Source organism: Alosa sapidissima, chromosome 12 (genome assembly GCF_018492685.1).
Source record: "Alosa sapidissima isolate fAloSap1 chromosome 12, fAloSap1.pri, whole genome shotgun sequence".
In the NCBI taxonomy this organism is placed as follows: Eukaryota; Metazoa; Chordata; class Actinopteri; order Clupeiformes; family Clupeidae; genus Alosa; species Alosa sapidissima.
Window position 1 is genome coordinate 37,627,983 of NC_055968.1, and position 13,176 is coordinate 37,641,158.

A 13,176-nucleotide genomic window follows, 5' to 3' on the forward strand; every position below is an offset into this window, starting at 1 on the left:
GGCTAGGCTAAAGTAGGCTAAAGGAGGCTAGGCTAAAGGAGGCTAGGCTAAAGTAGGCTAAAGGAGGCTAGGCTAAAGTAGGCTAAAGGAGGCTAAAGGAGTGTGAGCGACCGGGCGGTCACCCCACGTGTTGGATTGTGAGTTTTAGGTGGAGATGGAGAAAACGGCACTTGCAGGAGAGGTTGGATGTAGCTTCTGTTAATTTGAATTATTTATTTTTTCACCATATTCAAAAATAGCAACACTAATAAACAAAATACTTTTCCCTACCAAAAACAAACAAAGATAGCACAAACAATGCATAGTCCAAAGTATCAGCATAACACATAACTTACTCTGCCTCACAACAGGAGAGTCCTTCACCTACTACGCACCCTTTGGGAACTGAGCTACCCCATTAAATAGCCCCAGCTATTACTGTCAAATGGGGATAATTGAGGCACACCATTGAGCTAGGGAAGTACTCAGAATAGGGCTCACTAATACATAACAAATCAACATAACAATGATATAGAAAACAACCGAAAAGTATATAATGAACAAAACATATGTCTGTTATAAATATGTACCTAACCACAAGGCATAAAGAAACAAAACCACCAAAAGAATATCCTAAACACCCCTGTAGCATAATGCCCTGCTCCCTACCCCTGCAGAATATTTTAAAATAACCTGTCCCGGCGCGGAGCGCGCTTCCGCAATGGGACAGTGACAGAGGTCGGAGCGTCAGGAAGTGTTGTGAGTAGATGTATGCGTTAACCAGATTATGGGCACTATACAGACAATATGACATGGCAAATGGATGACAAGCTAGTGGGTACCACACTATGTAATTGTTATTGACAAGAATGAAGTTGGTAATGACTGAATGATGAGTGAATGAATGAATGAGCGGAATCGCCGCAAACCAAACAATTGGTTTACAGCGTGAACGAACGCCAAACCGGCGGCAAACACCCGACACCAACAATAAAAGCCCCCGTACATCTCTTGTATAACCCAAAGCCCACCGAACATGCAACAACACTTAACATCACAAACAAAACATTTTACATTCAAAGAGGGACGCAGTGGGGAACTGTGTGCGTGTGTGTGCGAACAAATGAGTCTCTTTCTCTCGTGTCTGCGCTTGCAGGGCAACGCGGATGAGGTAGTGAGAACGATAAAGTTCAGTTTCTCACAAGGAGGCTAGGCTAAAGGAGGCTAGGCTAAAGTAGGCTAAAGGAGGTTATCAGAAGCGCCGCTCGCCTTCTACCCCTGTTCCTTCATTCATTCTTTTCTCCCGGCTTTCTTCCCGTGTCCCATTTAAAAAACAAACATGTGATTCTCCGAGAGCGCAGCCATAGGGCCAGAACAGGAAAAGTGGGTGAGAGTGAGTGTGGAAGGGTGAGTGACAGTTCTAGACCCTATCGTCTGTTTTGACTATACTCGCCCTGGATCACTGACTTACGCCCATAGTCATCAGGATAGTTAGCGAACTATAAAGATGGTTAGAGAGAAACGGAGCTTATAGAGCTCAATACTACCTGGCCAGGTTTTTTAAACAGTACATTATAAAGAAAAGGCAACTTTTACAGTGAGAGTTAGGCCTGTTCCACATGAAGAAACAATTAACAAATCTGTTATATTTTACAAAAATAAATAAGACTTGTCTTATATTATAATATGGCCATTTATGTGGCGGATGCTACAAGCCTACCCTTGGGTGAACTTCGTTTTTGTAATGTGATTTGATAGTCTCTTGAACAATGTGTTTGCTCGACCGTTTTATTGTGAGCCCTATGTGTTTAGCTTGGTTTATTGATGGCTAGCTCGCTAGCTAGTGGGGGTTTAGCGTAGCAGTCACTTGCTACCGATGCTGCAGAGGGGGCTATGTCGTGAAAAATGCGAGCCCAAATCAGGCGAAAACCCAGAAACAGCGAAGGAATAACTAGACCTGCATAGGGCTTCTTTAATATCATCTCCATCCTAGAGCATGTGTGTGTTTGTTTGTTTGTGTTTATTTGTTTGTTTGTGTATGTTAATGAATATCATCTCCATCCTAGAGCATGTGTATGTTTGTTTGTGTTTATTTGTTTGTTTGTGTATGCTAATGAATATCATCTCCATCCTAGAGCATGTGTATGTTTGTTTATGTTTGTTTGTTTGTTTGTGTTTGTTTGTTTGTGTATGTTAATGACTTCTGTCCATCCTGTCTCCTCGGCCAGCCTGCTTATCACCTCCATGGGGCACATCAAGCTGACGGACTTTGGCCTGTCCAAGATCGGCCTGATGAACATGACCACCAACCTGTACGAGGGCCACATGGAGATGGACACGCGCGAGTTCATCGACAAACAGGTACTGCTCACCTGGTGGGAAACACACCTGACGTGCTCACCTAAACACACCTGATGTGCTCACCTAAACACACCTGACGTGCTCACCTAAACACACCTGACGTGCCCACCTGGTGGGAAACACACCTGACGTGCTCACCTAAACACACCTGACATGCTCACCTAAACACACCTGACGTGCTCACTAAACACACCTGACGTGCTCACTAAACACACCTGACGTGCTCACCCGGGGCCTGTACTACGAAGCGGGGTTACTGGCTTATCTGGGTAACTTCGAGAGTAACTTGATCACGTGTGGCGTAACTTCCCGATTAACCCGTACTACAAAAGGTAGGTTTTAACCGAGGTATGCTGCCATGGCAATTTACGCTGCATCTTAAACCTGCTCCGACCAGGTTATGTTCTTGGTTAACCCGAGGTTTCCGTTAACCACACCCTTTATAAGTACCACCCCTCCACTAACAATTTCTCCCGAGACATGTCGGCGTACCTGGATGATCCATACGACATTGGAGCGCAAATCGTGAGGGACTCTCTTCGCAGGGCGAGGGGTTTTAGAGACCGCCAGAAAATATATATAGCCTACCCGGACGATATTCTCTATGAAGATATATATTGTCAGCCAAGGGAATTCGTTATCTTTGTCAGATGATCTAGGAAGACGTCTCATAGCAATGCCCGTACGTGGACATTCATGTATTCCATCGGTGATGCAAGAATACTGTATGTCCGAAAATAAATCGGACATAGGCCTACAGTATGCTGAAAATCTGAGCAAGAATAGCCTAAAATAAATCGGACATAGCCTACAGTAGGCCTAATAAATTAAAATCACAATTTTAACAAACTTGTTGAATTTAATGTCATATTACTGTACCCTGCACATAAAGGCTACACATTTCCACAGCACCAGAATCCGACCGAAAGCCTCCCTCAACCCCCTCCATAATCGGCCTTCCACTATTATTTGCGATGGCCAACTCCTCTGCTACTGTAAAACACTCTGGTGCCTTTCCTCCTACAGTAGTATTCAAAGACATCTTTTTCTTGTTAGCTGTAAAACAGAGGCCAAGTGAAGGCTATAAGCTAGGCCTACATGTTTTCATAATTAAGAAATATTAATGCAAGCTATAACTATATAAACCTACTATTCTGAATAATGTTTTTGTGTTTCATTTTCACCTGCTGCCATGTGCATTTGGCAATGGTGTTGCATCTGAAATGTTCACAGGATTAGGCATACGCTAAATCAGTCAATGGGGGCTACTTAAACATTCAATTATCCTTATTACTGTAATCTATATGCCCACTTCTGAATTGGGTTGCATCTGTAGGCCTTTCTATGAACTCAAAATAGGCTATTTAATGATCATTTCAGACATTCCGCAAGCTACTAATCCTCCGTAACACATATTTGAAGAACATGTGGGAATAAATACTTTTAGGCATTTAGGCTACCCGATCTGCAATACGTTGCCAACAGCCTTGACTTGCTTTGTTCACTGCCGACGTATTTTATTTTTGTCATAGAGTGGGTTTTAATTCCTCATAACTTGTCATAATAATTGTGCATTCCTCATCCGTAAAATAAGGTGATCGCGTCATCATTGAAAGTGGTGACTTGCGCTGCAACCCGCCCCTTTTATGTGAACGCGCACAAACTCCAATTAGGTTAACCCTGGCTCAACAAATCAACTTCATAATCAGCGTCGTAGTACCGATTAACACCACTTAAGATAACCAGGTTTTGTCAACCCCGGTTTAACAAAGTAACCCTGGGTTACATCTGGGTAGGTTAAGCTCCCTTCGTAGTACAGGCCCCCGGTGGGAAACACACCTGCTGTGCTCACCTAAACACACCTGACGTTCTTGGCTGTATTCTGCTGTAATTTGTCAGGTTGATTATTAATTGTAAAGGCTGAAATGTGCCATTGCTGTCTATGCGTAAAGGATGAACAGCATGTCGCTAAAGCTCTTTTATTATTTAGAGTAAATTGAGTAAATGAGTTCCTTTGTAATGTCACTGTGAGTTGAATCTGTGTGTGTGTATGTGCGTGTGTGTGTGTATGTGCGTGTGCATGTGGTGTGTGCAGGTGTGTGGAACCCCTGAGTACATCGCCCCGGAGGTGATCCTACGGCAGGGCTACGGCAAGCCAGTGGACTGGTGGGCCATGGGCGTCATCCTGTACGAGCTCCTGGTGGGGTGTGTGCCCTTCTTTGGAGACACGCCCGAGGAGCTGTTTGGACAGGTGGTCAGTGGTAAGACACACACACACACGGACACACACACACACACAAACACACACACACACGGAACACACACGCACACATACACATACGCACACACACACACAAACACATAACACACCTATCAAACTAGGAGAGATACACACTCATGATGCTGTACGTGAATATATTGACTACATACAGTGAACTAAATCTTTCAGACATACACACACTTACACACTTTCGCTCTCTCCTTCTCACTCTCTTACACTCACTCACACACACACACACACACAGAGATCCTCCAGATGCCCTAGCAGGCTGGAGCCTGACGTCTGAAGCCTTTGACATTGCATAACCCAGTTTGTGTAACTGGATTTACGTGTGCGTGTGTGTGTGTGTGTGTGTGTGTGTGTGTGTGTGTGTGTGTGTGTGTGTGTGTGTGTGTGTGTGTGTGTGTAGATGAGATCATCTGGCCAGATGGGGACGATGCCCTGCCTGTGGACGCACAGGATCTCATCACCCGTCTTCTTAGACAGAGTCCCCTGGAGCGACTGGGAACAGGCAGGTCACACACACACACACAATGTCCACAGATAGTTGTTGGGGTAGAAGCTCCTTACATGATCTGTGATGCAATGACTCAATTAGGTGTCGCCACCTGACGTCATAAAGTGGGTGGCGGCCATGTTGGAAGTATGCAAAAGAGAATGTAATGTAGTTGTGGTTGCTAGGTTGTTGCTATGACAATTTAGATGCTTGCTAGGTTGTTGCTAGGGAACATATGCTGGTTGCTATGCAAAATAAAGTGGTTGCTATGATAATTGCTAGGGTAATCATGTTGGTTGCTATGGTGGTTGCTAAGTTGACATAGTGGTGGTTGCTAAGTTGTTGCTAGGGTCATTAAGATGGTTGCTATAGTAACTCAAGTGGTTGCTAGGTTGGTTGCTAGGGTAATCATGTTGGTTGCTAGGTTGTCATTGTGGAAGGGGTTGATGGGTTGTTCCTAGGATACTTGAGGTTGTTGCTAGGCTGTTGTTAGGTTAGTTGTGGTAGTTGCTATGCTGATTGCTAGGTTAATCTCATTGGTTGCTACATTGGTTGCTAGGTTGTAACTGGAAGTGGTTGCTAGACTGTTGCTAGAGTATTTGACATGGTTGCTAGGCTGTTGCTAGGGTACTTGAGGTGGTTGCTAGGCTGTTGCTATGGTAGTTACGATGGTTGCTATGCTGGTTGCTAGGGTAATCATGTTGGTTGCTAGGTTGTAATCGTGGAAGTGGTTGATAGGTTGTTGCTAGGGTAGTTGAGGTTGTTGCTAGGTTGTTGCTAGGTTATCCATGGTGGCTACTATCAGAAATAAAGGAGTTACTATAGTGATTTGCTAGTATAATCATGTTGGTTGCTATGGAAACTTGCTATGTTGGTTGCTAGGTAGGTGGTGGTTTAATATAGTTGGCTTGAGGCATAGTTGATGATAACTGGCAGTTGGAATGGCTGAACAGTTAAAAGTTGTAGTTTAAATGGTTAAATTATTAATTAGGGAATTATTGTAGTGAGGACTTTTATTTTGAAACAGTTGTGTTCAGCCATTCCAACTGCCAGTTATCATCAACTATGCCTCAAGCCAACTATATTAAACCACCACCTACCTACCAACCATGATATGTAGGCCTAGGCCAGGGGTCGGCAACCCGCTGCTCCGGAGCCGCATGCGGCTCTTTGATCCCTCTGATGCGGCTCAGCTTTTGAAAATAATGAATGAGTATTTAATTAAAATGTATTTTATTTTAGTTTGTTAATTTTCAAAATGTAATATTGTAAGTCTATCTGAGTAATTTATATAACTTTCCACCTCACTTGACTCCGTAACCGTAGCTGCACAATATTGTTACATTCGCGGTTCGTTGCCATGTCAATATCAAACAAAATCACAGATTTCCCTCCATTTCAGTCAACGAGAACACTTTAATTGTTATTGTTGATGTGTGCACTTGCTGTAGGCTAGATAAGGAAAATGTCAAAAAGGAAACGTCAGCGACCACAGCTTGCGAGCGCAAACACAAGGCTGAAATGGGAAAGTTTCCATCCGAAGACTGATTCTGAAAACGCGAAATGAACTGCCTGTTATATATCGCACACTGCAACGAGTTATTGCTGTGTTAACCCTGTTCGGTTCCACTTGCATGTAAGAAATCGTTCTCACAAATGAAAAATATAAAGACAAACCTGCGCTCACGTTTAAGGGCAATTCCGCGCAAAACTGTCACATCCATAACGCCAACACAATGACATGGTATTTAGTTGGCGTTATCACAGTTTTGCATGGAGTTGCCTTTAAATGGTGAAAGGCCTCAATTCTTCCATGAAACTTCACCTCACTGAATATGAGCCAGCCAGACTCAAAGGCCATCACCAAATCTAATCTCTGGTAGGCCTAATGTTCAATTTCGCCAATGACATGTCAACGAAAATTGAGTGTTGTGTTGTTAACTATGATGTTACTTTGCATACCAAAGGACACTGGAAAAATAGGGGGTGGTGTTTAGCCTACATGGGAAGCCTAAGGCCTATACTTCTGTCATTCCACTTTACATTTCAAGTTACTTGCACATTAAAACTAGTAGAAAATGTAGGCTATTTTTAGGCTATTTAAAAATCCTCTGTTGAATGAAAGTAACTGTACGTTAAATATCCAAACTTTTTCTTGTAACCGTCTTTATGTGGCTCTTCTGAGATGAAAAAAATAATGAATTTGGTAAAAGTGGCTCTCCGACCCCTGGCCTAGGCTATAGGCTAATATCAGATATTCAGTATCCAAAATATCCAAACTTTTTCTTGTAACCGTCTTTATGTGGCTCTTCTGAGATGAAAAAAATAATGAATTTGGTAAAAGTGGCTCTCCGACCCCTGGCCTAGGCTATAGGCTAATATCAGATATTCAGTATCCCCCCCCCCCACTCCAAAAAAAGAAAGATTCGAGGTTCGTATCTCGGCTCGTAAAGAACCGTGAGTCAAAAATCATGATACAAACCGAAATGTGAGGTTGGTGTATCGTTACAGCCCTAACGTTTACAGTTACCTTATGAAGACAGCTTTATTTAGTAGCCTATGGATTGTAGCATTCTGTCCACCAAATGAAGACAGCAACAAGCAGCATAAGCAACACAAAAGATCAGCAACTGTGTGTGTTTTATTGTAGGCAAATATTGAACAATGGGATAACGTTTCATCATCACCTTTATTGATGCCTGAAATGTTGACATTTTTGAAATACAGAGATGTAGCCTACTGAGAGGCAGCTGCAGACAACGATGTTCAATGGGTTCAACTTGGCCCTTGCCTACCAGGTGGATGTAAACAAAGCTATAGAACCTAGAATACGTCACATGAAAAACGTTAATACTTGTGTGGTTATCACAATGCTCTGTTTCTGTGCGTTCTTCTCCGTCTCCATGGTTATCACAATGCTCTGTTTCTGTGCGTTCTTCTCCATCTCCATGTCTCTCCTCTGGCCTCCCTGTAGGTGGCGCTGGGGAGGTGAAGCAGCATCCCTTCTTCTCTCGTCTGGACTGGAACAGTCTGCTGCGGCAAAAGGCCGAGTTCGTCCCTCAGCTCGAGTCTGAGGACGACACTAGCTACTTCGACAGTACGTCATTCTCACACACACACACACACACACACTGACCACTAGCTACTTCGACAGTACGTCATTCACACACACACATTGACCACTAGCTACTTCGACAGTACGTCATTCTCACACACACACACACACACACACACACACACACACACACACACACACACACTGACCACTAGCTACTTGGACAGTCAGTCATTCACACACACACACACACACACACACACACACACACACACTGACCACCAGCTGAACAGCAGTGACTCCCCATAACACACACACATTAAATCAAACACATAGAGGTATTTTTGCCATTTTTAAAATAATTGGCAAAGGATATCTGAGGTTATACCATGGTCTAGGTTGAAAAGGGTGTCGTTTAAAAAGTGATATACTACACCTATATAAAAAGACGTTCCGTTCGAATTGCCTGATGACAGTTCTAAATCACTGCGCTGGCTCAAACGCTAGTTGGTAACCAAGGCAACGGAGACTAAATACGTTACAACCTATGACTTATCAACATTCCACAGCGTTGCGATAAACAGCTGAAAAAACTAACGATTTTAGCTCTAAAACTCATTTAGTATTAATAATTGATTTCATATTTATTTATTTCGTAAGTGACCAGGGTATAAACGGGATAATGCCCTTCGATGCATCAATTATCAGAAATAAACGGTTCACACCTCTGCGTCGTCCATTTATTTCTGATAATGGACACCTCGTCGGGCATTATCCCTTACATATATTAAAGGCATAACTGACCTCCGGCACTGTGTGGATTTAAAGGGATGACTGACTGGTGTTGGTGTGGTGTGTGTGTGTGTGCACTGTGGTTTTAAAGGGATGACTGACTGGTGGTGGTGTGGTGTGGTTTGTGTGTGTGTGTGCACTGTGGTTTTAAAGGGATGATTGACTGGTGTTGGTGTGAGTGTGTGTGTGTGTGTGTGCACTGTGGTTTTACAGGATAAACTGACTCGTGTTGGTGTGGTGTGTGTGTGTGCTTGTGCACTGTGGTTTTAAAGGGATGACTGACTGGTGTGTGTGTGTGACTGACTTGTTGTTCTGGTCACTCTGCAGCGCGGACTGAGCGCTACCACCACCTGGGCTCAGACGAGGATGAGGAGACTAACGATGAAGAGTCGTCCCTGGAGATCCGCCAGTTCTCTTCCTGGTCCAACCGCTTCAGCAAGGTACGGCACACACGCACGCACGCACGCACACACGCACGCACACACATACAGATCACACACTTCAGCAAGGTACAATATGCTCGTACAATATGCTCGTCACAGGAACACACACACACACACACTCACACTAACTGTGGCCTTTCAATAATCAAAGTCTGCTTTATTGTCAATTTCTTCACATGCCAAGACATACAAAGAGATCGAAATTACGTTTCTCACTATCCCACGGTGGAGACAAGACATATTCTACCAATTTAAGTCTACAGACCATACGTGTAGATTACGGGGGGGATATGTATTTATAATTTGAATTTTGTCCCCACCACTTCTAAAAATGTGCAAACCAATTGCGACCGAAAAAATCCCCACATACTGAAATCATCGAGTCTAAACCATGCGATAGGCGTGGACCTGCCTGGATATGTGTGGATCGAGTTTTGCGCGGTTAAGGTTTTTTAACATCCGCACCCACCCGACCCTCCAGTCATGTAATGCCTGCTAGAGTTGACTGTAGCTCGGAATGCAATCGGTTGCCATAGTAGGCTATCCTAAAATCCAGTGATAAAACAAAGCATGAACTCATGAGTGTCGGTCTGCCCTATATGTATAATCTCTGATTGTAATGTTTACAGATAGGCTGTCTAGGCGATATTTGTAACATTTATTTTGTATTTGGCCTGTTATAAAATCATGTAGGCCTATTGAACAATTTAAACACATTGTGAACCCCAAAGTTGGAGACATGCATATAGACATTGCTGCAAATTTAAAACCGGATTACTCTGGAATGGCTGTACAGGGGAGTGCTTTAAACTTTAATTAAAACTTTAAACTTTAATTACACCTTTGTGTTCGGTAAGGTCTGCTGTTTATTCTGATATATGGTTTGTCATGTGTTGAGGCAAAGTTAGCGAAGCCAAGATGAATGGGTAGGTAGATGGGTGCAGAAAATATGATTAAATTAAAGTTAGCCTACTTTTCTCGCGAACCGTTTACCACAACAACTAACCACCAACATCGTTTAAAGGCTGAGAAAAAGCTCTTTCGTGTGATACATGTGATGTCTGTGATGAATAGGCTACTTCGCAAGTAGTTCAGCAAATTTGGGTGGGACAGAAATACCTTACAGAGCAGCAGATCAGGGCTGGCCATATCGGCTCTGGTGTACATTGATTTAAATGCATTATCGCTTCACTACCCAACACGCAAACAAGAAAGAAAAGAAAAAAAGAAACCAATGAGCTTATGTCGCGATTTCCGATAGGCCCAGGCCTAGAGAAAAGACAGCTATTGGTAACCTAACAAGTAGGATTTGTTTTGCCTACTCTGCTGTTTGGTTGTCCCAAACTTTGAGACGACCCATACTCGCATTAACTGAATCTTATCAACCCGAACTGCGATGAGTGACAGGATGCAATGCCTAATAATCTCACTGCCTACGGCATAACTGATACAGTGCGCCTTGGCCTACTGTTAAACACCTGAAAAATATTAAGCTGCTGTTTTCTTTTCATGACGAGCACTAGGCCTACGTTTGAATGATTTATGACTGAATGGAACGTTGCGTTTTTAAGCGCCAGAACTGCTTAGGCATAAAAAAAAAAATATTATTGGGTTCCGGTTTCCGACCGACCCTGTCAATTTATGTGCGACCCAAATTTATTTTATGAGCTTGGGGAAGAAATAACACTAAATAGTCTAGGCTACATTAAATAAATCCACAAATAAAAGGCGAACTATAATTACATTAATTACCCCTTGCGTTATGTATAGGGATGAGCGTATTCTCTCTTTTACAAAGTAGCCTATGCACAGCTGTTCACGAAGACGATTGTTTTCGTCACTTACCAAGGCACTCGCAATTTTGTCCAAACACCACAACTTTTTCGCAAATTTGACCAATCATTGTATTTTGACCGTGAAATTTCACCTACCACAACAGTCCCTCGCGCAGAATATTGAGCCAGATGGCACACTTACTTCTGCACCTTCTGCATATGACACCAAAGACTGCCCTAACGTGTTCGTTCCTCTGCAGTTTTGATGACAATAAATAGAAGGCTAACGTTAATGATCTGCTTACTTGCATCTCTCAACCTGGTGTTGCTAACCTACCTACCTAGGCTATGAAAGTAAGTTAATTAAGGCCTACTTGGTTTACTGACATTTGAGTAGGCTATGCAACCCATTGGCGAACGTTTACCTGGATATGTCCTTTTAGCCTATGTCATGTTTGCTAGCTTGTGGGCTTAGTTTGAGTAGTGCTACCAAAATCATAGAAATTAATAAAATTGCAAGACATTTACCTCTTCTATGATCCAAGAATGATTTCATTCGAGTTGTTTTTTTTTAACATTTATTTTAACTAATGACATAGAAGACATTCCCAATTGCATCCACATATCGTAATGCTCTATGCAAAAAGTGATTTACACTTGTAGCCGAACACAGTGAGATGCAAGCCTTCCAATCCACTCAGAAATGTAATTAGGTTACTCTCACGTCCTTAAAGGGGCAGGCAGTCAATTAGACATACACCACCAATGTAATGACATTAAACAGAAGTGTAGTCAAATAGTTTACATCAATATGAAATTACTAGATACTTACTTGGCTATTAGTAATTATGCAGGCAACAGACTATGAATTATTAAAAAGATATGAACTTAATATGAATTACAAAATATATGAATGTATTGAAACATATGACATGATGCCATCTCTTTAGTCTTTTTTGGACAGTTCTACGAAAGGTTATACTGCTTTGTGAATTACCTCAGTCAAAGCATTTTCACAAATAAAGTAGGCCTACTTTGATTTTCTGTAATCCTTACTGTTTACCTTTGATTATCCTTTTTTAATAAGCATCAAGATTATCAGTGTGATTTTGGTCTTACTAACCTTAATTGCCCTAAATTTAAAAAAAAAAAATCGCAACTATTTTTGCAATTTTCACTTCCTCCCGCAATTTCTCCACAAGAAACAGCTATAAACACCGCAACTTCCATCCAGGCATTTTAGGTCGAAACAGTCTCAAAAAACCTCGTGAAATCCTGGAGGGACTGATTTTGTACCTATCCCTTACTGCCACTGGGAAAAAAAAATAAAAAATCCCTACCGACCCCGACCCCGACCCATGGCCTCAACTGACAACCAACAGGAACCAAACTTTTTTTTTTTTTTTTATGCCTCATCACGTCGTGTGACAAAGTTTACACCAATCATCATCTTCTAATGTAGACCTATCCTTATGTTGAGGTGTCCATTCTCTTTGCCCTAGGCTATCATTTGTGCCAGAGCCATATAAAGGTAGAGTTGCGACAACTCCATTGACGCTAATGTTCCATTTTTTTCAACAATGGCGGCTAATGGAAGCCTCAAATAGTTCCCGAAAGTTAACAATTTATAATAGCAGCAGTGCAGTTAGAGACTGTTTGTAGCCAACATTTCAGACTCAGATTTACATTATTGGCTCATCCGAATAATAATATTAACAGTAACAATAGTAATAGTAATAAAGTAATAGTATTAATAACCTTATTATAATAATAAACTATTTATGTGTCGACTTTGACAGCTTTTCTGCTGCTCAGTTTTTATCAGTTCCTTATCAAATAAATTAAAAGAGGCTAAAGCCCAATAAATGTGCCACACACAGTGGTGGAGGAAGTACTGAACCTCAGTACTTAAGTAAAAGTACAAATACACAGAGAAATATTTACTAAAAGTGGTAAAAGTACCACAATGACAACCCTACTTAAGTAAAAGTAAA

At 42.1% G+C, this 13,176-nt stretch overlaps 1 protein-coding gene across 15 annotated transcripts in view; it reads left to right on the forward strand.

Annotated features, from left to right (window-relative positions):
• Positions 1-13,176, forward strand: part of mast3b (microtubule associated serine/threonine kinase 3b) — a 142,383-nt gene that overhangs the window by 77,269 nt on the left and 51,938 nt on the right. For all 15 annotated transcript variants that reach the window (XR_006035326.1, XM_042111771.1, XM_042111772.1 and 12 more), the window contains 5 exons: positions 2,208-2,340; positions 4,436-4,601; positions 5,031-5,132; positions 8,092-8,214; positions 9,292-9,404. Coding sequence is in view for 14 of the 15 variants with exons in the window: in XM_042111771.1 (XP_041967705.1) it covers positions 2,208-2,340; positions 4,436-4,601; positions 5,031-5,132; positions 8,092-8,214; positions 9,292-9,404 (637 nt within the window). In the remaining variant the exon portion in view is untranslated. The remainder of the gene's footprint in view (positions 1-2,207; positions 2,341-4,435; positions 4,602-5,030; positions 5,133-8,091; positions 8,215-9,291; positions 9,405-13,176) is intronic.